Below are 26,136 nucleotides of genomic sequence, written 5' to 3' on the forward strand. Positions count from 1 at the left end.
AGATTTGTCAAAGGTCAAGGGTACCTCCACTCAGAATCCCTTCATGGTTACCAAATGTGAACCCTGAATATCTGAGACAGGTCTCGGTTAATTTAGAAAGCTTATTTTGCCAAGGTTGAGGATGGTGCCTGCGACACAGCCTCAGGCAGTCCTGACGACATGTGCCCAAGGTGGTCAGAGCACAGCTTGGTTTTATGCATTTTAGGGAGACACAAGACATCAATCAACATATGTAAGACAAACATTATTTCAGTCCGGAAAGGCGGGAAAACTGGAAGCGGGGAGGGGGCTTCCAGGTCATAGGTAGATAAGATACAAATGGCTGCATTCTCTTAAGTTTCTGATTAGCCTTTCCAAAGGAGGCAATCAGATAGGCATTTACCTCAGTGAGCACAGTGGTGACTTTGAATAGAACTGGAGGTAGGTTTCCCCTAAGCAGTTCCCAGCTTGACCTTTCCCTTTAGCTTAGTGATGTTGGGGCCCCAAGATTTATTTTCCTTTCACAATATAAAGTGAATCTGGACCTTTAAACCATTTACTTTGAATATTCTCTCTAAGTCTGGCTATTTTTCTACACTAGGGAACACAGACACCATCTATCAAATGCTGATAAAAAATGGATGATATGATGGTAAGAAAGGAGGTAGAGAGGGAAAAAAGAAATACCAGACTTAAAATTTTGTCTTTCAACTTTATCCACAGTTTGCATCGGTAATATACATTTAAGTGTTCCATTTATTTTTAAATGCATCAGAAAATCAATTATGATAGATCTGTGACAAATACAAACATTTCTGATTTATTCAAAAAATTCAGTTAAAAAAGTCATTAAACTAGCATTCTGTAAAGATAATTATTAAACAAATGGTAATGCATTTTTACTTCTTATTTCATTTCTAACATACCCAATGTCACTTCTTTCTTGTGCCATACAGTAATAAAATGTAACAGAAATGGCTATCTATTAAATTTTGGGGGCCTAATAAAATATTTTTGATTATTTAACTGTCATTAAATCACAAATCCCACTCAAATAATGAAAATCATTCTTAATTCAATAACTGATGAAATAGATAATAGCCATAAAAGCATTTAGAATAAATTTTACACTTAGAAACTACTAAAAGAAATACATCAGAGCCTTGGTATAACATTGAAGGGGACTATGCTGTGAAACCGCTTTAGAGGTGGTGTTGCCATTTGCCACAAGAGTAAATGAACTGCCATGATGTGGACCTCAGATAAGCCCATCTTAAATTGAATTTTGCTTTGCAGTAAAGAATGCTACAGTGAGGTTCTGCTGTATTTTCTTTTTAAAGGAATAATTAACTGACAAGTAAGTGAAATGCAATAAGAAAATGGCCTACAATTTCACTACTACTTCAAAGATATGAAACAGGACAACACTTGTAAAATAATTAACACTAGATTGATTAATCAGAGACTATCATAACACCTATGAAAGCAGTATGAATGATTGCCTTGTTTTTAACGGTCACTTAATTTGTAATGGTGTCAAATTTCTACATAAAAAGTCATTAACTAAGGTATTTATTTGCCATTTCTTACATATATTACCCAAGTTTTCACTAGGGAGAATGTGTGAGTTTTTTTTTTTAATCCAACTAAAAAATTAACAACTAATGAGTTCAAATATTTAAAATGATAAATTACTAATACTTTAATTCTTAAACCATACAGTCATAGCAGCTTTAATTCTTTAAAAGCTCCAATTTGACCCTTGGGGAATGTAATGAACACATCTGATTTCTAAAGCCAAAATTTAATTTTATGGCTTCATGCCAACTGATCAAAAAAAGTACATTTGTTCCTATACCATTTGGCACACTAGTTTTTACCTTTTATATATACCCTTTGAAATACCCAGGCCAACAGTTTTAATAACTTGCATCCATATTAAGAGGTAAGAAGTGCAAATGATCACATACTTAAGATATGATGCTTGCTTGGTTACTGCAAAAGTAAATTATTAAGATTCTTCTATAGGAAACTCAGTTATTCATTACAGTAATGTTTTTGAAAAATTCCTGTAATACCAATGTAAATTTACCCATATGTAAGTTAAACAAGGACTTTGTGTAACATAGTATCTCATGAAAATATTTATAGAAGAGTCTGTGTTTAATTTAACATCAAAGTAATTGAAGATCACAAGGTTTACAGGATTCACAAATGGCCAGATTTTGAGTAAAAAGCTATTCCTCAACTGCTGCTCTCTGAATATAGCTAAAGGCAGCACTGATATAATGCTGCTCAAAGGCAAGATATAAACCCAAACTTTGGCAGTTTTATCAAAATGTCCTTGATAATTAGTACTCCACTAGTTCTCAAAAACTTTACTGCTTTGTGTAACATTTTCAATACAGAAATAAAATACTCTTCAAATAATACATTTTAAAAGATGATTAAGTTTCACAAAATTAAATATCATAAATTAACCATATTAACATTGGTATTTTTGACAACATGAAATAACCAATTTAAGGGAAACTGCAATGGACTAACTAAAAAACCACAAATGTCACAATGTGAGGCTCATTTAAATCCTCACATATTACTGACCCTACAAAATCTACTAAAATATTTTAAAGTTCCATTGACTCTATTTAAATACATTTAAAAAATTGCAAAAATGCTTAAGACTATATAAGAGTCATCAATTACACAGGCACTTCACATGTAAACAATCTACAGTACAACTGAAAATATTTTGGCACCAACCTATAATACTAAAAGAACTTAATATAAAGCCAGAATTGTTTTTTCTACGCCTTTTTTTCTAGAAAACTAAGACCAAAGATTGAAGAAATTGTGTATAAATTAGAATTAGAAGTGTATTAAATAACTCAAATATAGAATTGCTCTAAATTGCTAAAAAACAATTACCTTTATCCAGATGTTTACTAGTATGCTATGATGTAAAAAAATTAAACCTAATGTGATTATTAAATTGAAACTACATTTTAAATTTAGTATCAGTCTGCTTTCTGAAAAATAATCAAGATTATCAACTGATTTAGTAAAAAGAGAATTTGAGTTTATCAAATACTCTTATTAAATTAATCCAGTTTTCCCCCAAAAGAAGTTTGGGCAATTCAATGTTTAAGTCTGATGTTTCAATGTAATTTTTTTTAAATCCTAAGGTGTAACCTAAGGCAAACTATTTTTGATGGAATACTCTTATTCATGAATTTGAAATATTTGAAATCACTTCAAATAAATGAAACTATACACTTAAAATCTTTAAATGTTATATCAAGCCATAGAAAGCTGAGATGCCTTGGTTGTTGGTAATTCAAGGAGCGCCTGAACTGTGACACCAACTTTCACAAGTCCTCGTTCTTCCAAAATATGATGAGGCAAACAAAGTCTTTCCTGGAGAAAAAAAAAAAAAAAGGTATTTGAACATTCATTTTTTAGAAGTGTAATAACATTAAGTCAGAATTTGATTTTAAAAACATGATTTCTGTAAAATGTAAAGAAAAAAATACATAATTCTAAGTTTTCTCTTATAAATATTGCAATCTAAAATGTTTTTAGATTCTTAATTTATAGTAAGAAAAAGATTATAGAAGTTGGCCTTGTTTGAAATGCTGTCATTCTACACTTGTACCTCTTTCTCTACAAAGAAAATGTTTATAAAAGAGTTGGTCACCACTTTTGCATTTCCCATTCACTACTCAACCACTGCTATCTTACATCTAACCCTAAAGCATATGCCCACTAAAACTATTTTAGTAAAAAACACCAATGTCATCTTAAATGTCAAATGTTGCACGTGTCTAGTTGACTGCTCAGTCATATTATGCTTTTGATTAATGCCTTTCTGGAAACCTTACCCCTCCCCTGTCTTCTGTGACACCATTTTTTCTACTTCAACTTTTCTGACAGTAATTGTGCAGTAGCTTTCATTCATTAGCCCTCACTGATCCTCTTCTAACATCCCAAATGTTTCCAAGGGTTCTGTCTTCACTCTCTTCTCTTTTATGCTATATCCTCTCTTTTGGTATTCTCATTTCCAGTTTTAACTACTCCTTCCATACTGATGACTTCCAAGTCTTTATTTCCTCCCAAGATCTCTCTATTGAGCTCCAAATACAAATATCAACTAGACACAGTCAAACGGACATCTAACAGACATATCAAAATCAATGTGTCCACAACAGAATTACTTTACCAAATTAACTTGTCCTTCTGTGATCCATGTCTTAGTCAGTAATACATTATTCAATCTCCATTGACAAACCTGTGAAATATAAGTCTTCCTCTTTCTTCCTTACCCCCATAACCAATTCTCCAAATACTACTGATGGTATCCCACAAAGAGTTCTCAAAATTATTGCCTTATCTCCATCTTCACTGCTATATTTGTTGCCCTCTTAATATTTTGCTTATTTATTCAAATAACCACTGAAGTGTACACTAGAAAAGAAGAAAGGCTTCAAATCAATGACTTCAGCTTCTACTCTAGAAACTAAAAAAAGAAGAGCAAATTGAACCAATGGCAAAAGAAAGGTGCAAATAATGAGAATGAGAGAGGAAAACAATAAAGTAAAAAAACAAAAAAACAATAGATAAAAAAAAGTAATGAAACCCAAAGTTAGTTCATTTAGAAGATTTTTTAAAAATTCATAAACCTCAAGCTAGGCTAATCAGGAAAAAAAGAGAGAATACACAAATTACCAATATCATAAATAAGGGAAGTGACACCACAAGATATTCTATAAATACCAAAATGATAATAAGGAGACATTATAAACAACTTCATACTAATAGTTTGACAAGTTAGATGAAATGGATGAATTCTTTGAAAGAATAATTACATGATTCTATATAGAGAAACTCCTAAGGCATAGAAACACACACACACACACAAACTATTAGAACTAATAAATGAGTTCTGCAAGGTTGCAGAATACAAGATCAATAAAAGAAAATCACTTCTATTTCTATAAAGTAGCAATAAAAAATTGACAGTGGAATTAAGGAAATAATGATATTTATAATAGTACCAAACAGAATAAAATTCTAAACATTTAATTTAACAAATCAAATGAAAGACTCGTACATTGAAAACTACAAAACACTGTTGGAATAAAAATTAAAAGATATAAATAAATGGAAAGATGTCTCATGTTAATGGATCACAGGAATAAACATTGTGAAGATGACAATATTCCTCAAATCATTTTACAGATTTGGTATCCCCAGCAAAATCCCAACTGGCTTTTTTGCAGAAATTGACAAGCTAATCAATCCTAAAATTGATATGGAAATGCAAAGGACCCAGTATAGCCAAAACGACCTTGATACAGAACAAAGCTGGAAGACTCACACTTCTTGATTTCAAAATGCATCACAGAACTACAGTAAGCAAGACAGTGTGATACTGGAATAAGGAATTTAGTCATAAAAAACTGAGAGTCCAGAAAAAAATCCTTACATTTATGGTCAACTGATTTTTGACAAAGATGCTAAGACAGACAATTCAATGGGGAAAAGAAGAATCTTATCAACAAATGGTGCTGGGAAAATTGGATATCCACATGTGAAAGAATGAATTTGGATCTGTACCTCATACCATGCACAAAACTGATCTCAAAATGGATCACAGACAAAAAGGTAAGTCCTAAAACTATAAAACTTTTAGAAGAAAACACAAATGTAAATCTTTGTGACCTTGAATTACACAATGTTTTCTTAGATATGATATCAAAATCATAAGCAGAAGAAAAAACGAGATAAACTACACTTCATCAAATTAATAACTTTTGTGATGTAAATGACACCATCAAGAAAGTGAAAAGACAACCTGCAGAATGGGAGAAAATATTTGCAAGTCATATATCTCATAGGCAATTTGTATCCAGAATACGTAACTACAACTCAAAAAAAAGATAAATAATCCAATTCAGAAATGAACACAGGGTTTGAATAGACATTACTTCAAAGAATATATACAAATCAATAAGCGCAAGCAAAGATGCTCAACATCATTAACTATTAGGAAAATGCAAATCAAAACCTCAATAAGATATCACATCACACACACACTAAAATAGCTAGAACCAAAAAGGTAGACAGTAACCATTGTTGGTGATGATGTGAAGAAATTAGAACCCTCATACATTGCTGGTGGAAATGTAAAAATAGTGCAGCCACTTTGCAACATATTTTGGCAGTTTCTTAAAAAATATTATAAACATAGAGTTACCATATAACCTAACAATTTCACTGCTAGGTATACAACCAAGAGAATTGAAAATAGGTGTTCAAAGAAAAACTTATTCACGGATGTTCAAAGCAACATTATTCATAATAAACAATGAGTGAAAACAACCCAAACGTCTATCAACTGATGAATGGATAAACAACATGTGGTATGTATTTAGAACAGAACACTATTCAGCCATAAAAAGAAATGAAGTACTGATTTAGGCTACAAATGGATGAACCTTGGAAAAATTATACTAAGTCAAAGAAGCCAGACACTAAAGACCCCATATTGTATGATTTCATTATATGTAATGTCTAGAGCAGGCAAATCCACAGAAAGAACAGGGGAGGGACTACGAATGGGTAAGGGCTTTGTTTCTGGGGTGACAAAAATACTGTAAACAGATTGTTGTAACTGTTGCTGAACTCTGTGATCATACTAAAAACCATTTAACTATACACTTTAAATCAGTGAACGCTATGGCATTTTAATTCTATCTCAATAAAAATATTTTCTTAAAAAAGTCAATGTATATGCCCAATCCCAGGCTTAAAAAAAGAGAACCTCAATCCATACTTTTTAACCACATACAAAAACTAACTCAAAATTGATCATAGACATGAACATAAAACAGATTATAAAATTTCTAGAAGTAAACATAGGAAAAAAAATCTTTGTGGCCTTGGATTATATAAAGATATCCTAGGTTTGACACAAAAAGCACAGCCCATTTTAAAAAATAAATTGTATTTCAATAACTGAAGATCCTGCTCTTTGAAAGACACTCTAAGGACAATGAAAGGATAAGACAAAGATTTGGATGTAATATTTATAAATCTGGTAAAGGACTTTATCCATAATTTGTAAAGAAATCTGAAACTCAAACATAGGAAAATAAATAACCCAATACAAAATAGACCTCAGATTAGAATATGTACTTCCAAAAAGAAGTACACTTCAAAGTACTTCAAAAAGAAGATATACAGATGGCAAATAAGCCCTTGAAAATATGATCAGCATCATTAGTCTTTTTTTTTTTTTTTATTATACTTTAAGTTCTAGGGTACATGTGCATAACGTGCAGGTTTGTTACATATGTATACTTATGCCATGTTGGTGTGCTGCACCCATCAACTCGTCAGCACCCATCAATTCATCATTTATATCATGTATAACTCCCCAAGCATCATTAGTCTTTAGGAAAACGCAAATTAAAACTGCCCTGGCAAGTCAGGACATACATATCACAATGACTAAAATTTTTAAAAGACTGATCATACTGAATGCCAGTGAGGATGTAGAGGAACTGGAATTCTCACATACTGCTGACAGGAATGTAAAACGGTACAACCACTTTGGAAGAGTTTTGTATTTTCTTAAAATGTTAAGCACGCACCTACCATGTGTTCCAGTTATTCCACTGCTAGGTATTTACCAAAAATTAAAGAATGCATAAATCCATACAAAGACTTGTATACAAATGTTCACAGCAGCTTTATTTGTAGTAGCCACTAAAACTGGAAACAACCCAAACATCCATCAGCAGGTCAAGGGATCAACAAACTGTGGTATATCCATACAATAAAATACTATCTAGCAATGAAAAGCAATGGTGTATTCATACATGCAATGACACTGACGAGTCACAAAATAATTATGCTGACGGAAAGAAGATAGAAAAATATAATACATATTGTATCATTCCATTTATATAAAACTCTAGAAAGTGCAAACAATCTACAATGACAGAAAGCAGATTAGTGGTTGTTGGAGAAGGAAGGATTGGAAAGACACATGAGGAAATTTTGGGGGGCAGTAGATACGTTCATCATCTTGACTGTGGTGATGATTTCATGGTGTATGCATATGTCAAAACTGATCAAACTGTATACTTTATATGCACTATATTGTATGTTAATAACTCAATAAGGCTGTTAAAAATTAGAAAACATCCTAAAACAAAGAAAATTAATTTAAAAATTATTATATATTACCAATTCTGAGGTCAGAGGAAAAACACTCAAGCTAAAAATAAAACCCTTAAAACAAAAATGACATAACATTAGTGAGGCAGTGAATGCTTGTAATCCCAGTTATTCGTGAAATAGAAGTCTAGAGCTCGGGAGTTCCAGTCCAACAAGGTTTTTTTTTAATTTTAAAAAAGAAAAAATGGCAAAATGGGAAAATCTGTATAATGTAATGGCTGGAGAAAACGTTGCTAAGTTTGCTATTTCCCCATTGGAAGACTGAGAGTAGAAAAAAGAAACAATAAACATTTTTAAGAATTAAAAATTTAAAACATCACATCAACCGAGTGCAGTGGCTTGAGCCTGTAATCCCAGCAGTTTGGGAGGCCGAGGTGGGTGGATCAGTTGAGGTCAGGAGTTCAAGACCAGCCTGGCCAACATGGTGAAACCCTGTCTCTACTAAAAATAAAAAATTATCTGGGTGTGGTGGCATGCGCCTGTAGTCTCAGCTACTTGGGAGGCTGAGGCAGGAAAATTGCTTGAACTGGGAGGCAGCAGTTGCAGTGAGCCAAGATCATGCCACTGCACTACTCCAGCCTGGGCAACAGAGTGAGACTCTGTCCCAAAAAAAAAACACCATTACATCAAGTATAGACAATAGGTAATTAGAGAACATCATGTAATTTCCAAATTATCCAACAATTCACTGATTCTCTACACATTAAATTATGTTTACTTACTTGAGGGAAGAGGTTAAAATGGGATCTGTAGACCAGATTATTAAGACACTGTTCAAAAGACAGCTTAACAAGCACAACTTAATTGTGCTCTGATAACAATGTCATTTTTCTCCATAGTCATTCATGTAGAGGTTAGGTTTATAACACTTTACAAAGAAGCAATATTGTGACTACACATGTTCCTTATATGTTTACAATACTGCTTTAATGATTAATTGCATAGTAGTGCAATTATTACATGAAATGTAAGACAATGCCTAAAAATTTCAAAGTTTGCCCAATACAGATATTATCATAATATGCTGCTATAATTTCCAATTTTGCATTTTAAATAAAGTTTGAAAGGCTGTTTACACTGAATGCAAATCTTCCAATCAGAATCTATCCAATGACTTACAAAGGAGTCCAAATGTTCTCTGGAAAAAAAAAAAAAAAGAAAGAAAAAAAGATGGTAACAATGGCATCACAACCAAGTTGTAAATATGGCCACTGAGTTACGTTTGGTCAGTGATGTGCATGATTTTCCAGATTTGTAGCTATTTTATAAATGACTTTAAAGGCAGTTAAAAACATTCATTAGATAACTGCTACAGTTAAAGCTGGAGCTTAGGAGAAGGTACCAAGAGAAGGCATTCATTTTCGTGTTCAGAAAGCATTATTCGTTGCTCTAAGAAGAATCCCAGTTTGCATGTAATAAATTCAAATGTAAGCGATCACGTTGTTAGACAAATAACAATTACCTGTGAGACACCCAACTTTTTACAAGCATCAAGAAAATTTTCTACATTTCTTCGACATTTTGCCATGCTCAGTTTGGGCTGTAAAGAGGGAAAAAATGTACTTTTAGGCATTTTTCTATGGAACTTAAGCAAAACTGAAAACTAAGTTCACTGAGGTATATTATTTAAAGACAATTTTAAGAAGCTATATCTTCCTTTAGAGAACTAACAAACTGTAAACAAAACTTACCACTGCTGGTGATGGTACATGAATACTAGCAACAGAACGTGGCCTTATATGATTGGCTAAATGGCAAAGAACAACCCCATCCATCAGTGCAGCTCCAATGTCATCAGGCAAAATTACTTTCAACCTGGATTCAAGATTCTATAGAGAAACAGGTATAAATCAGATACTTTATCTAAACATACATGTTATATGTTTATATTACTAATTGTTGTATAATCCAAACATTTTAAGGAGCATTGAAAATAAAATCCATATGCCTTATTAATTTTTCAAGTTAAACCCATTTCCACAAAGCAGATCTGAAAGAGCAATCTGACTTACGTTGCGAAGTTGTCGTATTTGCTCTCGCTCTTCCCGTAAATGTTCCATCTTTCTTCTCATTGTAAATCCCGGATCTGCTGCCCCATATTCTTGGCGAGATGAGCGGCTAAAAGCTATAAAAACAGAAATTTCCTAACTTGTTACAAAGTTAATGGGAAGGAGCAACTACTGATGGGGAAAGAGGCATGATAAAAAGAATCAATACAAAATGACATAAAACATTATTACTTACTAATAAATTCCAAATATTTTTAAAGAATATATTTGAACTCTATTTATATGCATAATTGAAAGCAACAGGGAAGATAAGTGTTAATGATTTATACTACCTATACATGTTCTTATTCAAACATACGTTATTAGAACTTATGGCCCAGGTTAAAAATGATTACTGAACATACGTCAGCCTTTTATCTTTTAAAAAAGGAAATTATTCTTGAAGGTCAATACAGTTATCCAGGAATAAAACTATAATTCAATACCTTGCCAAGTAACATGGATCCATTTTCTTTTGGGCTTGCCAAATGCGAAAAGATCCCTTTATAAAACCACAATATAATGGAGTGCTATAATTTCAAACAGTGTTTGGTCTGCTGGCAGAGTGGTCATTCTAACAGCAGTCACAGTAGAGTAGAAATAAGACTGCAGTATATCTAAGGCAAAAAGCTGAGGTTTCAGGAGCTTGAAGGTAAAGAGGAAGAAAGAAATGGGAATGGGAATTGGAAAGACAAATAAGATTAAGAGAAAATTGTTTTTAGGAGAGGGGAAAGAATTTATGTGTACTTAAAACTATGGAATCAATCCCATTTAAGCTGGGAAACTAGTTTCAAATATAATTGATAAATTTTATTTACAGAATATCTATTTACCTGATCTAGGCTTCAAGCCAAAGGGACTGTGTGAAAAACCATCAGTTCTGTCATATTCCTAAAAAAAAGTTAAAAGGTTAAAAATAAATAAATAATACAACTTCTTTTATTTCAAAATAATCAAGGTGCTTATTCATATCCATTCCAGTTTGGGGAAATACTTATTTTCCCTATGATTAGTGAAGAGAAAAGTAACTTGCATTTCAATTCAAGTTGATACGTTTCACCTTTAAGAGGTCAACTAATATTTGCTAGTTGAGTTAACTATACAGGCTTTAAATACTTTCATAGTAGAAAGAAAATGAAAATCATTAGTGAACTGTATAAAATAGATCGTACTTTTTGAAAGAACCAGATTGAAGTTTCCCAAAAAATGAAGTAAGAGTCAAGGAAAAGATAAGTGAATTTAGTATTTACTCAGCATCTACTATAGACTTAACACCTAACAGTAGATAATCTGAAGGCAAACATATTTGTATAGGGACTGCAGAATGACAGATGATAAATATAATCTCTTATATTTGAATACATATTGTTTCAAATGTTTCACACACAGTGGTTTGCTGTGGAAAGATTTGTAGTATATTAAACAAATCTGAAGGGGGAGTTAGAAAGCTTAGGCTATGTTTTGAGCACAACATATAATTTCTCTGTGATTGTTTCTTCATCTTTCAAATGAGGTTACTGTGAAGATTAAATGAGATAACTAAATGAAACTATCGTGTAAAGTGATAAAATAATGTAACCTTAGCAGCACCTTATTTAATCTGTGCAACAACTCTGTGAATTGAGTAGGGCTCAGCTTCAGTCACTTCTCTGCCATTTATTAACTAAGCTAGTTGGGAAAGTTACCTATCTCTTCAGCTGTAAAATGATGAGGATCACACCTATTTTATGGAGCTGCTTTTAGGTTCAAATATACAGGCAAGCACTTTGTTAACAGTAAAGCATTACACTAATTGGTTTTACTATTTTCCATTCACACGTGAAATTAATGCAATCAGAATTCTGTAGATTACCTAAATCTTCTGTTAACATGTGATATGCAGTTCAAGTTAAACGTCAGTTGAGTAACCAAAACACATACATACTCACCACCCTATCCAAATCTACAAGCCTCCCAGTTTGTCTTCACTATTTTGGTTAAATTAATATGAATTCCTAGATGAAAATTTCACTGATCCAAATGAAATAAAAAATATATTATAAAACTCACACCTGTAATCTCAACACTTTGGGAGGCCGAGGCAGGTAGATCACTTGAGGCCAGAAGTTCAAGACCAGCCTGATCAACATGGTGAAACCCTGTCTCTACTAAAAATACAAAAATTAGCCAGGTATGGTGGCATGTGCCTGTAGTCCCAGCTACTTGGGAGGCTGAGGCACAAGAATCGCTTGAATGTGGGAGGTGGAGGTTGCAGTGATCTGAGATCGTGCCACTGCACTCCAGCCTGGGCAACAGAGTGAGATCATGTGTCAATAAAAGAAAAGAAAAGAAAAGAAAAAAAATATATATATATAGCAATGTAAGTTATTTGAGAAATTTGGTATAAATAGTCTTCCCTGTGAGCACAGATCGTAAGATCATAAATCAAGCAAATAAGCAGTAGTCACCTATATGCTTATACTTGTAACTTAAGTGAAAGAATTACAAAAGCATCTGACAAAGACTAATTTTAAGATATCCTAATTTAAATAGTTTTCTAAAAGTATGTATACCATTTTACCTATCATATAAATAATTTAGAAACATATTTATAAAATTAATGTCCAAATCCATTTAAAAGTTTTGTAATGCAGATCACCCACAACAACAGACAAAGAATCCTAGCCCATTAAAAAAGCAACATCACCTACATATAATGAAATATTTTTTTTTTTTTTGAGATGGAGTCTCGCTCTGTCACCCAGGCTGGAGTGCTGTGGCGGGATCTCAGCTCACTGCAAGCTCCGCCTCCCGGGTTCACGCCATTCTCCTGTCTCAGCCTCCCGAGTAGCTGGGACTACAGGCACCCGCCACCTCGCACGGCTAGTTTTTTGTAGTTTTTAGTAGAGACGGGGTTTCACCGTGTTAGCCAGGATGGTCTCGATCTCCTGACCTCGTGATCCGCCCGTCTCGGCCTCCCAAAGTGCTGGGATTACAGGCTTGAGCCACCGCGCCCGGCCCATATAATGAAATATTAATAGCATCTATGTAACCAAAGTTACATGGTGAATTTGGGCCATCCAACACTTTAGGCAAAGTGTTGAATTCATCAAATGAATGTGTAATCATTTACTTACTAATGTCAATACACTTTAAGGTAATCTGAAGTAGAAGACACAGAGTTTAGAATTTTTAAAATTTATCTCTTGTTGTTAAGAAACAGAATTGAATAAAAAAATTAGAAGAATCAGTCATTCAAGTCACCAGAGTATTTGATCAAGATTTCACAAACTCTAACTTTCTGATACCCATTCTTCCAAAAAGGTGTAACCTCCTGTCGATAGGAACAACCCACTGCAGGGATGTTTCTCGTGGAAAAAGGAAATTTCTTTTGCATTGGTTTCAGACCTAACTGGTTACAAGAAAAACCAAAGGCCATTGCACAATGCTGAAGTACTTTTTCAAATTTAAAATTTGAAAGTTATTCTTAAAATCTATCATTTATTTTAAAATATGGATGAGTGAGAAAGCATAGATTTGATAAAGTGAATTCTTTTCTGCGATCTACAGACACTTCCCAATAAGAAAATCATAAACAAGTGCTAGTATCAATATTTTTACCAAAAAATGGCATTCTTAGAACTTTTTATAGGCTAGAAGGTTTGTACAAACTATTCTGCCATGGATTTTAAAATATAAGTGAATATTACATTGCAAAAAAAAAAATCAGGTTACAGAGAACTGGCAAGGAAGAATCTTATGTAAAACACAGAAAACATACAAAACATATTTTTAAAACATATAAAAACAGAACTTGTACCTCAGATGATACTGGAGATTGTGGTGACATATTAGCATTATCACTGTCTTGCTAAAACATAAAAATAAAAGGATGGAAGATGAAATTACAATACAAATGATGATTTACACATATAAAAGGAAAACAAAAATTGTTTTGATCAACTACTAAAGGAAGAACTACTAAAGATATACCATCCAGCACATTGCCACTCTACATGTGGTCTGTGAACCAGCAGCCTAGGGATCCTCTGGGAGTTTAGAAATGCAGAATCTTAGGCCTCACCCAAGACCTAACCAATCAGAATCTACATTTCAATAAGACCCTCAAGTGGTTCGAAATGTAGTACTTTAAAGTTTGAAAAATATTGTCTACATATAATAGCAGGGATGTGTTACCAACCTGAGACATGTAAATGAAGGCATGCAAAATCTCCATCACCCGAAATAACTTTCATTTGAAAATTTACATGTATCTAATATAGGCTTATTGATAATTACAAAGAATTTAATTTAATAAAACATTAAATGGTCCATGATTTTTAAATGACTATTCTACTGCCAACCAAATACGAAAATTTTGACATTTAACTTTGAATATGCACACTACATAGAACATGTATTCATTCATTCAACAAATGGTTATTGGCTACCTACTATATGTCAGACACTATGCTAGACACTGAGAGTACTGAAATTTAGTAAAATATCACCCATCCAAGGACCTTTCAGTCGAAGAGAGAAACAGATTCATGTATACAGGTAATACAACATTCTCAGTATAATACAGAACAATGTATGGCATATTACGAGGCACAGATAAGGGGCACTTGGTGGGGGATGATGAAGATGGTAGAGAAAGGCAAATTTCCTGAGAAAGTATAAATTCAGTAAAAAACTGAGTGTTTACCAGAAGAAGAAAGAAGGGAATAACATGCTAAGATGAGAGAAGAAGAACCAAAGCATGGAAGCAACAAATGTAAAGATGAGTGCAGAAAACCTCTGAGCAGTTTTGTCTTGCTGGAGGGTAAGGTGAATGGAGGGTAAGGTGAAAGAAGAGCAAGATATGAATTAAGGCTGATGTGGCAAGCAGGGGCTTGATAAAAGAGGATCTAGAATTTATCTTCTAAGTTATGGGGGGAAACTGAAGGTTTCCAAGCAAGGGAATAGCCTGATTGCATCTGTGTTCTTTGAAATGACCACTCCGGCTGCAGTGAGAATGGACTAGAGAAAGGGAGAAGAGCAAGGAAGCTATTGCAGTAGTACAGGCAAGAAATGGATGGGGGCCTCCACCAGAGCAGAAACAGTGAAATAACAGCGTAATGTATGCAAAATATTTTGTGCACATAAACAAACAGTAAGTCTTGGCTACTGATTAGATACTGAGGCAGGCAAGAGAAAAGCGGGTATGAGGAGACAGGGAAAACAAAATGTTTTCTGTCAAAGGCAGATGACAAATATTTTAGGCTTTGTGACAACTAGCTGTTCTCCTACTCCATGAGGAATATGTTCCAAGAACCCCAGTGAATGCCTGAAACCGCAGATAGTACCAGATTCTTTATAATACATGTGCTATGTTTTTTCCTATACATACATACCTATGATAAAGTTTAATTTATAAATCAGGTATGAGATTAACATCAATAACTAATAATAAAATAGAACAATTATAACAATGTATTCTAATAAAAGTTATGTAAATGTAGTCTCTAAGTGTCTTATTGTACTGTACTCACCTATTTTTAGACTGTGGCTGACCACAGGTAACTGAAACCTTGGAAAGTGAAATGGAGAAAAAGGAGGGCTACTATACTCAAACTCTGCCACAGTAATGAAAAGGTAGCCATAGGCAAATGAGTATGGCTGCTTTCTGACAAAGCTTCACTTACAATCACATACAGTATGTCAAATTTGGCCCGTGGGTCATAATTTGCCAGACACTGCTCCAGCTAGATGATGGAAGGTGATTCCATTAACTCAGTAGTTCTCAACCTTGGCTGGACATTAAACTTACATGGGAAATATTAAAAACTTCATTGCTCAGTCCATACCATATCATACCACAGGCCAATTAAATTATAATATCTAGGGGGTGTGACCCAGGCAACAGTATTGTCTAAAGCTCACCTCGTAATTTTAGTGTACAGCCAAAGTTGAGAGCCACTGCACAAACTGTTGGATATTAGTGAAAAAGTGGGTTTACAATCAAAAATTTTTTAAAAAACTCAGTTTTGAACATATTTAGTCCTATTGGGTTTATGAGATATATCCAGCAGAAATTCTAAGCAGGTAGGAAGACAGATAAAAGATTGCAAGGGCTTGAACCTCTCCCAGACAAATCTGAGAGGCTTCAGCAGGTGTTATTCACTGAAGCTTTGACAGCTGGTGAAGACATGCTAGAGACCACACAATAGGCCATTCCCTGAGAATAATATTTAAAGTGTAAGCTGGGATCCTGTGGAGTTGGTGCAATGGAAAGCTTAGACAGGTGTGCAGGAACTGATTGTGCTCATGCACGGGTAAATATTGCCAAGCATACCCATATCAAACATGTAATTCAGGCTTAAGCATAAATACTAACAGTGAAAATATGACCAGCTATAGCCATAGCTGACTTTTATTCATCCCAGTAAATACTACTGGAGAGGTCATGGAGAGAAATCGGCATCTGATCTGGCAGACGCCCAATCATCTGGCTCTATTCATTATTCTTCCCTGTGTGATTCTATTTCCTAAAACTGAAGACATTTTCAGAAGCCCTGCCAAGTACCCAACCTGAAATTAAATACCAATCTCTCCAACAAAAATACACAAAATTTATAGTAATGAGAATATATCTTTTCAACAATGATAGGTTGCTGCATAGTTTACACTGGTGCAGTAGAAAGGTTTATGGTAATGCACAAACTGTAGAAGTCAAATTTTAAATTTTAAAATGTATGCAGAATTTGTGGAAGGAGTTCCTAAACAAAGTTCCTAAAAAAAAATCTCAATTGACAACCAGGCTGACTTAGAAACATAAAAGATGTGAAAGACAACACACCTACACTCATGGATTACAGGTCTAAGATGAATGATGATAAAATTCTAAAACTGAATTATTAGTAATTCCATTCTAAAGGACATATGGAAATTAAGTGATCAAATTAATAACTGCATGATGATGCTCATATGTTTTTATTGTTGGACAAAAAACATGCATTAAATCAATAACAAAGAATCTGAAAAATGGATTGCATTTTACTTTCACTGAGCCAACTTCATATAAGTAAACATTTCAAATAATTATCTTTTCTTACCTCATCATTTTCATTGCCACTTGAACTCTTCCTCATTGATTTATACTGAAAAATATTTAAAACACATAATTTATTTTCCCTTGAACATATAAATTCTCTACTAGTAAACTATGTACAAGGCTCTTTCATATTTTGGTAGCTTTATTAAATTACCTGATAACAAATTTAAGTATATAACAAGTGTAAACAGTCCTACTACTAAAACTAACAAATATAATGCTTTCCATGTGCAAGGCCTTGTTGTAAGTACTTTACACAGATCAAGTAACATTTCTTTCTTAAGTCAAGCTGTTTCCCATTCATTAAGGTGTGTAATCTGAGGGTTGTCTTAGAATTTTCCTTTTTCTTAATTCACTATATCTAACATGTCATCAAGTCAATTCTTTTTTTAATCTCTCTCAGACTTACTTCTTCAGAATTCTCACAACTACCACCCTTTCCCAGGCCCTCATTATCTTACACCTGGTCTATAATCTCACCATTCTAAGATGTCATCTATTATTAAGAAACCTACTGCTTTTGGGTTAAAAAAAACTACATTAAATGTATATATTGATTAATAATTATAATAATGATGACAGCTAACACTTGTACTAGTGCTTGCTATATGCCAGTCACTGATTTAAATGTCTTACATGTATTAATCCATTTAATCTTCTTAACAACCCGACTACATAAGAACTAGGCTTATATGTGAAAAAATGCTTAGAGTAAGGCCGGGCACGGTGGCTCAAGCCTGTAATCTCAGCACTTTGGGAGGCCGAGACAGGTGGATCACGAGGTCAGGAGATAGAGACCATCCTGGCTAACACGGTGAAACCCCGTCTCTACTGAAAAATACAAAAAACTAGCCGGGCGAGGAGGGGGGCGCCTGTAGTCCCAGCTACTCGGGAGGCTGAGGCAGGAGAATGGCGTGAACCCAGGAGGCGGAGCTTGCAGTGAGCTGAGATCCGGCCACTGCACTCCAGCCTGGGCCACAGAGCGAGACTCTGTCTCAAAAAAAAAAAAAAAAAAATGCTTAGACTCAAGAAAATACAGTATGACAACCACTGGAATTCTTACTTCTGACTCCTCTTCACTGCAAATGATCCTACAAATCAGTGGCAGATTAACCTTCCGTTTGCAACTCATGACTGTCCTGTTGTAACACCTACTAACTTTCGGATTATGTCCAAACTTCTTTGTCTGGCATTCAAGGTTCTTTCTTTTTAAATTATTCTTATTTTTTTTTACATTTGTATATACTTATATTTGTGGTCAATTTTTTTTATTATACTTTAAGTTCTAGGGTACATGTGCACAATGTGCAGGTTTGTTACATATGTATACATGTGTCATGTTGGTGTGCTGCACCCATTAACTCGTCATTTACATTAGGTATGTCTCCTAACGGTATTTCTCCAGCTTCCCTCCACCCCATGACACGCCCCCATGTGTGATGTTCCCCACCCTGTGTCCAAGTGTTCTCATTGTTCAATTCCTACCTACGAGTGAGAACATGCGGTGTTTGGTTTTCTGTCCTTGTGATAGTTTGCTGAGAATGATGGTTTCCAGCTTCATCCATGTCCCTACAAAGGACATGAACTCATCCTTTTTTATGGCTGCATTGTATTCCATGGTGTATATGTGCCACATTTTCTTAATCCAGTCTATCATTGATGGACATATGGGTTGGTTCCAAGTCTTTGCTATTGTGAATAGTGCCACAATAAACATACATGTGCATGTGTCTTTATAGTAGCATGATTTATAATCCTTTGGGTATATAACCAGTAATGGGATGGCTAGGTCAAATGGTATTTCCAGTTCTAAATCCTTGAGAAATCGCCACACTGTCTTCCACAATGGTTGAACTAGTTTATAGTCCCACCAACAGTGTAAAAGTGTTCCTATTTCTCCACATCCTCTCCAGCACCTGTTGTTTCCTGACATTTTAATGACTGCCATTCTAACTGGTATGAGACGGTATCTCACTGTGGTTTTGATGTGCATTTCTGATGGCCAGTGATGATGAGCATTTTTTCATGTGTCTGTTGGCTGCATAAATGTCTTCTTTTGAGAAGTGTCTGTTCCTATCTTTTGCCCACTTTTTGATGGGGTTGTTTGATTTTTTTTCTTGTAAATTTGTTTAAGTTCTTTGTAGATGGATATTAGCCCTTTGTCAGATGGGTAGATTGTTAAAATTTTCTCCCATTCTATAGGTTGCCTGTTCACTCTGATGGTAGTTTCTTTTGCTGTATAGAAGCTCTTTAATTAGATCCCATTTGTCAGTTTTGGCTTTTGTTGGCATTGCTTTCGGTGTTTCAGTCATGAAGTCCTTGCCCATGCCTATGTCCTGAATGGTATTGCCTAGGTTTTCTTCTAGGGTTTTTATGGTTTTAGGTCTAACATTAAAGTCTTTAGTCCATCTTGAATTAATTTTTGTATAAGATGTAAGGAAGGGATCCAGTTTCAGCTTTCCACATATGGCTAGCCAGTTTTCCCAGCACCTTTTATCAAATAGAGACTCCTTTCCCCATTTCTTGTTTTTGTCAGGTTTGTCAAATATCAGATGGTTGTAGTTGTGTGGTGTTATTTCTGAGGCCTCTGTTCTGTTCCATTGGTTCTATTTAATGGTCCCCTTTACATATGCAGCATTATCTTCCATAACCCTTGGAAAAATAGATAACCAACCCGATATCTTAACCACAAACTGGGGGGTGAGCTGTATTAGAGATAATAAATACAAAACATATTGTTCCTCCACCGTCTCTCCTATGACAACTATCACTAATCTAGCAGCATGCTCTTTCCAGGTGATCTCACACACAACCTCAATATGCCTTCAACCCAGTGTGCCAGAGAGCCACTGAATGAAATTGGCATGTGTGAAAAAATCCTATTTATCAGGCAAGACAAATCACTGAAGTCACTTATTTTTGGTTTTAATCTATATGTCAATGAAACAGTGATATTTGAGTGAATATGCTAATATTTATTAAGTGCTTACTCTGTGGCAAGTGTAATTCTAAGCACTTTTATTATTAAATAATTTAATAGTTATAACAATCATGTGAAGGAAAGTACAGGCACACCTCATCTTATTGAGTTTTGCTTTACTGCACTTCACAGATACAATATTCTTCTTTTTACAAATTGAATGTTTGTAGACACCCACTGGTGGCCATTGAGCAGATCAGATTCTGCTTGCTCAAATGCCTTACCCTACTTCCTTGGCAACCACATCCAACAAACCTGATATGGCTAGGATTGAGAAATGTGGTAAGTCACAATTGAAGAAGACAAAAAACGCAAGAAAAAAATTCACTGCCTTCCAAAGAAATGACCAAACAGGAGAAGCAAGTAGACAAATCATAATAAGGTATACATCATGAAAATGAACTGTACATTGCACAAGCATTGCCTTCATATTTTACTTTTTTTGGCTGATGAACTTTGCAAGATACAAAGAGGTTCGATCAAGTTTAAATGACTGTGCTGTTCCTCTCACATCAAAGAATCAAGAGCTACTGAAAATGAAGACTGCTTTTGCCTCTCCCATCTGCCTGGCTAGCAGATAAGGGAAAGAATTTGAATGTTGGTGAAGGAAGAAGCAGGGTGGAATGACAGTAAAAGCTAGAGTAAAACCAAGCTGACCCAAGGTGTCCTGCAAGCTATAAAATTCAGTTTAATCACAGTATCAATTTTTTTGTTCCAGTGATTTTATTGGGATATACAATTTTTTAAATGTGCAAATACAAAGTTTCAAAATGTGCAGAAAAGGTTTGTGGCAACCCTGTATCAAGCAAGTCTATTGGTACCATTTTTCCAATAGCATGTACTCGCTTCATGTCTGTCAAATTTTGGGAATTCTCACAATATTTCAAACTTTTTCATTATTATCATATCTGTTATGGTGATCTGTGATAGTGATCTTTGATGTTTCTATTGCAATTTTTGAGAGATGACTCAAATGACACCCATATAAGAAAACAAACTTAATCGATAAATGTTGTGTGTGTTCTGACTGCTCCACTAACAGGTTGTTCCCTATCTCCTATTCTCTGACACACAAGAATATTGTAATTAGGCCAATTAATAATCCCACAATGGCCTCTGAGTGTTCAAGTGAAAAGAAATCGTATGTCTTTCACTTTAAATAAAAAGCTTGAAATGAGCCGGGCGCGGTGGCTCAAGCCTGTAATCCCAGCACTTTGGGAGGCCGAGACGGGCGGATCATGAGGTCAGGAGATCGAGACCATCCTGGCTAATACGGTGAAACCCCGTCTCTACTAAAAAATACAAAAAAAAAACTAGCCGGGCGACGAGGCGGGCGCCTGTAGTCCCAGCTACTCGGGAGGCTGAGACAGGAGAATGGCGTGAACCCGGGAGGCGGAGCTTGCAGTGAGCTGAGAGCCGGCCACTGCACTCCAGCCTGGGCAGCAGAGCAAGACTCCGTCTCAAAAAAAAAAAAAAGCTTGAAATGATTAAGCTTAGTGAGGAAGACAGGTAGAAAGCAGAGATAGGATGAAGCTAGGCCTCTTGCTCCAATTAACTAAGCTATGCATGCAAATAAGTGTTGAAGAAAATTAAAAGTGCTACTCATTCCAGTGAACATAACAAAAATAGGAAAGCAAAACAGTCTTACTGCTAATATGGACAAAGTTTGAGTGGTCTGGATAGAACAGCAAACCAGCCACAACTTTCCCTTAAGACAAAGCCCAGTCCAGAGCAAGGCCCTAACTCTCTTCAATCCTATGAAGTCAAGGTGAGGAAGCTGCTGAAGAAAAGTTGGAAGCTGTAGAGGTTGGTTGGTTCATGAGATTGAAGGAGAGAAGCTGACTGCGTAACATAAAAGTGCAAGGTGAAGTAGCAAGTGCTGATGTAGAAGGTGAAGCAAGTTATACAGAAGATCTAGCTAGCTAAGACAATTAATAAAGGTGACTACACTAAACAACAAATTTTCTATGTAGACAAAACAGCCTTCTATTGGAAGAATATGACATCTAAGACTGTTGTAGATAGAGAGAAGTTAATGCCTGCTTCAAAGCTTCAAAGAACAGGCTGACTCTTGTTAGGGGCTAATGCAGCTGCTGACTCTAAATTGAAGCCAATGTTCATTTAACCATCCCAAAAATCCTAGGTATCTTAATAATTATGCTAAATATTTTCTACCTGTGCTTTATAAATAGAACAGCAAGCCTGGATGACAGCATATCTGTTTACAGCATGCTTTACTGCATATGTTAAGCCTACTTATTGAGCTCTGAAAAAAATATTCCTTTCATAATGTTACTGCTCATTTACAATGAATCTAGTCAACCAAGAGTTCTCATGAAGATGTTCAAAGAGATCAATGTGGTTTTCGTGCATAACATCCATTCTGCAGTGCATGGATCAAGGAGTAATATCAACTTTCAAGTCTTACTATTTAAGTAATAACATAACATATAAAGCTATTGGGGTCATAGATAGTGATTCTTCTGATGGGCCTGGGCAAAGTAAATTGAAAACCTCTGCAAATGATTCATCATTCTAGATGCTATTAAGAACATTTGTGATTTAGGCCGGGCGCGGTGGCTCAAGCCTGTAATCCCAGCACTTTGGGAGGCCGAGACGGGCGGATCACGAGGTCAGGAGATCGAGACCATCCTGGCTAACACGGTGAAACCCCGTCTCTACTAAAAAATACAAAAACTAGCCGGGCGAGGTGGCGGGCGCCTGTAGTCCCAGCTACTTGGGAGGCTGAGGCAGGAGAATGGCGTGGACCCGGGAGGCGGAGCTTGCAGTGAGCTGAGATCCGGCCACTGCACTCCAGCCTGGGTGACAGAGCGAGACTCCGTCTCAAAAAAAAAAAAAAAAAAAAAAAAAAAAAAAAAAAAAAAAAGAACATTTGTGATTTATGGGAGGAGGTCAAAATATCAACATTAACGAGATTTTGGAAGAAATTCATTCTGATTGTCATGGATGATTTTGAAGGGCTCAAGACATCAGTGGAGGAAATAACTGCAGATGTGGTAGAAACAGCAGGAGAACTAAAAGTAGAGCTTTTTTTTTTTTTTTTTTTTTTTTTTTTTTTTTTTTTTTTTGAGACAGGGTTTCATTTTGTCACCCTGGCTGGAGTGCAGTGTCGTGATCTTGGCTCACTGCAGCCTTGACCTCCTGGGCTCTAACGATCCTCCTGCCTCAGCCCTCCCCACCAAGTAGAGGGGACTACAAGCATGTGCCACCATGACCAGCTAATTTTTTTGTATTTTTTGTAGAGACGGGGTTTTGTCATTGGCCCAAGCTGGTCTCAAACTCCTGAGCTCAAGGGATCCACCTACCTCGGCCTCCCAAAGTTCTAGGATTACAGGCATGAGCTACCACGCCTGGCCTAGAAGTAGAGCTTAAAGATGTGAGTGAATTACTGCAATCTCATGATAAAACTTTAACAAATAAGGAGTTGCTTTTAATGGATGTGCAAAAAAGGTAGGAATTTTTAAGGTAGAATTTACTCCTGCTGAAGAAGCTGTGAATACTGTTGAAATGAAAACAAATGATTTACAATGTGACATACTCTTATTTGATAAAGCAGTGGCAGGGTTTTAGAGGACTGACTCCAATTTTGAGAGAAGTTCTACCGTAAGTAAAATGCTATCTAACAGCATCGCATGCTACAGAGAAATCTGTTGTGAAAGGAAAGTCCATTGATGTGGCAAACTAGAAATCGCCATAGCCACCCAACCTTCAGTAACCACCATTAACATCTACACAAGACCCTCCACCAGTAAAAAGATATGACTCGCTGAAGGCTCAGATAATTGTGAGCAATTTTTAGCAATAAAGTATTTTTAATTAAGATATCATTTTTAATACATAATACTATTATACACTTAGCTGATTACAGAACAATGTAAACATAACTTTTAAGGACTGGGAAACCCACAAATATTCATGTGACGTGCTTTATTGATATATATTCATGCGACTTGCTTTATTGAACAGATACTTGCTTTAATGGCGTTGTCTGGAGTCAAACCCACAATATCTCTTAAGTATGCCTGTATTGTTACACTCATTTGTAAAGCTTTTAAAAACAAACTTAATTAAGGTTACATGACTTGACAAAGTCACATAGTTAATAGGTATCCAAGTAAGGACTGGAACCCAAGTGGTGTGATTCTAGAAGCCCAGGCACTGTGCCATAAAATCATCTCTTGCAAGGGATTGGTTCCAGGAACTCTGCCCCCGCCTCACCCATGCCAAAATTCACAGATATTCAGGTCCCTTCCCTTATATAAAATGGCATAGTATTTGCATATAACCTACTCACATCCTCCTGTATAGTTTAAATCATCTCCAGATTACTTATAATACTGAATACAATGTAAATGCTATCTAAACAGTTGTTATACTATATTGTTTTTTATTTGTATTATTTTTATTTTTTTTGCCTTTTTTCCCACATATTTTCAATCTTGGTTGGCTGAAAGCATGAATATGGAACCTGCAGATACAGAAGGCCAACTATACTTCCATTTCTAATTAATAGGAATTTGCCAGAGATAACAGGGCTAATGGGCATTCTCAGAAGAAGAAAAGCAAAAAGAACTAAGAAAGCATAGCCTGTGTAGAAAACAAAGGGCAGTTCAATGAGGCTACTGAGGAAAGTGAATTTTAGCAGGTAATGAAATACTGAGAAGGAAACAAGGAATGGTCCACAAAGATTTTAACAAGTCCAAACTTTATCTTATTGGTAATGGGAAGCCAATAAGAAATTTTTTGGATGATTTACAGTTTTACAGTTTTATTTAAAAGAGCATTTACAGATTTACAGTTTTATTTAAGGGCATTTTCTCACATTGATAATTATTTTTTATTGATACGTAACTGTACATATTTATCAGGTACTTGTGATATTGTGATACATGCATACAACGTGTAATCATCAAATCAGGGTAATCACTTCAAAGATATTTATCATGTCTTTGTGCTGGGAACATTATCAATCTTTTCTTCTAGCTATTTTAAAATATATAATAAATTATTATTAACTACAGTCAAGCTATGGTGCTACTGAACACTAGAATAAAGAAATTTAAAGTCAGAGAATTATCCAAGAGCTGAGAAAGGAGGACCATTAATCAGTTATCACAACTGCCTAGGCAAGAAAGTATGAGGGTTCCAAAAAGGGCAAGGGCAATAGAGACAGACATGAATTGCAGAAAGGATGCATATATTAGGGCTGATAACCAATTAGGTGATGGAAATGAGAAAGAAAAAGAATCAAGAAAGACTGAGGAATAGAGTTTAGACAACTGGGTAGATACCATTAGGGGATGGGGTGGATACTTAACCTGAAATGTATGTAGGGCATGCAAACAATCAGAAACACAGACTCAGGGAACAGAAAAAATGTTATAGGATGTAAATTTAGACACATCAGAATATAAGAAACATCTAGAGTCATTAACACTCCAGAGAGTGCTTTTTAGAGTAATAAAATGAGGATCAGACCCTAAGAGCAAGCAGAAGAAAACTTACACAAGGACATCAAAATGATAACAGGGAAGAAAAATGAGATAGAAACCAAGACAGGAGTATCAAGAAGGAAGATGTAGTCATCACTGCAAATGCTACACTGGATTTTGCCATTAGTAGGTGCATGTTAAAATCTAGCGAGGGGCTATTTCAGTGGAGAAATGGAAGCAAAAGCCAGATTGCTGTGGGTTAAGGAATGATCAGAAACTGGAGAACTAAAAATAGAAAGTTTGGGCCTGGCCATGGTCAGGAGTTCAAGACCAGCCTAGCCAACAAAGTAAAACCCT

At 35.2% G+C, this 26,136-nt stretch overlaps 1 protein-coding gene and 1 non-coding gene across 2 annotated transcripts in view; both read right to left on the reverse strand.

Annotated features, from left to right (window-relative positions):
• Positions 1-682: 682 nt before the first annotated feature.
• The window catches only part of LRCH2 (leucine rich repeats and calponin homology domain containing 2), a 130,763-nt gene continuing 105,309 nt past the window's right edge, over positions 683-26,136 (reverse strand). The window contains exons 15-21 of the mRNA XM_030933451.1: positions 17,348-17,392; positions 14,071-14,121; positions 11,105-11,162; positions 10,236-10,348; positions 9,915-10,052; positions 9,686-9,763; positions 683-3,396 (exon numbers count right to left, since the gene is read on the reverse strand). Coding sequence (XP_030789311.1) covers positions 3,277-3,396; positions 9,686-9,763; positions 9,915-10,052; positions 10,236-10,348; positions 11,105-11,162; positions 14,071-14,121; positions 17,348-17,392 — 603 coding nt within the window. The 3' untranslated portion in view covers positions 683-3,276. The remainder of the gene's footprint in view (positions 3,397-9,685; positions 9,764-9,914; positions 10,053-10,235; positions 10,349-11,104; positions 11,163-14,070; positions 14,122-17,347; positions 17,393-26,136) is intronic.
• Positions 13,573-13,701, reverse strand: LOC115898906. Its single transcript, XR_004058557.1, has one exon. It is a non-coding gene; the product is annotated as a small nucleolar RNA SNORA35 (small nucleolar RNA).

Source organism: Rhinopithecus roxellana, chromosome 7, assembly GCF_007565055.1.
Source record: "Rhinopithecus roxellana isolate Shanxi Qingling chromosome 7, ASM756505v1, whole genome shotgun sequence".
NCBI lineage: Eukaryota > Metazoa > Chordata > Mammalia > Primates > Cercopithecidae > Rhinopithecus > Rhinopithecus roxellana.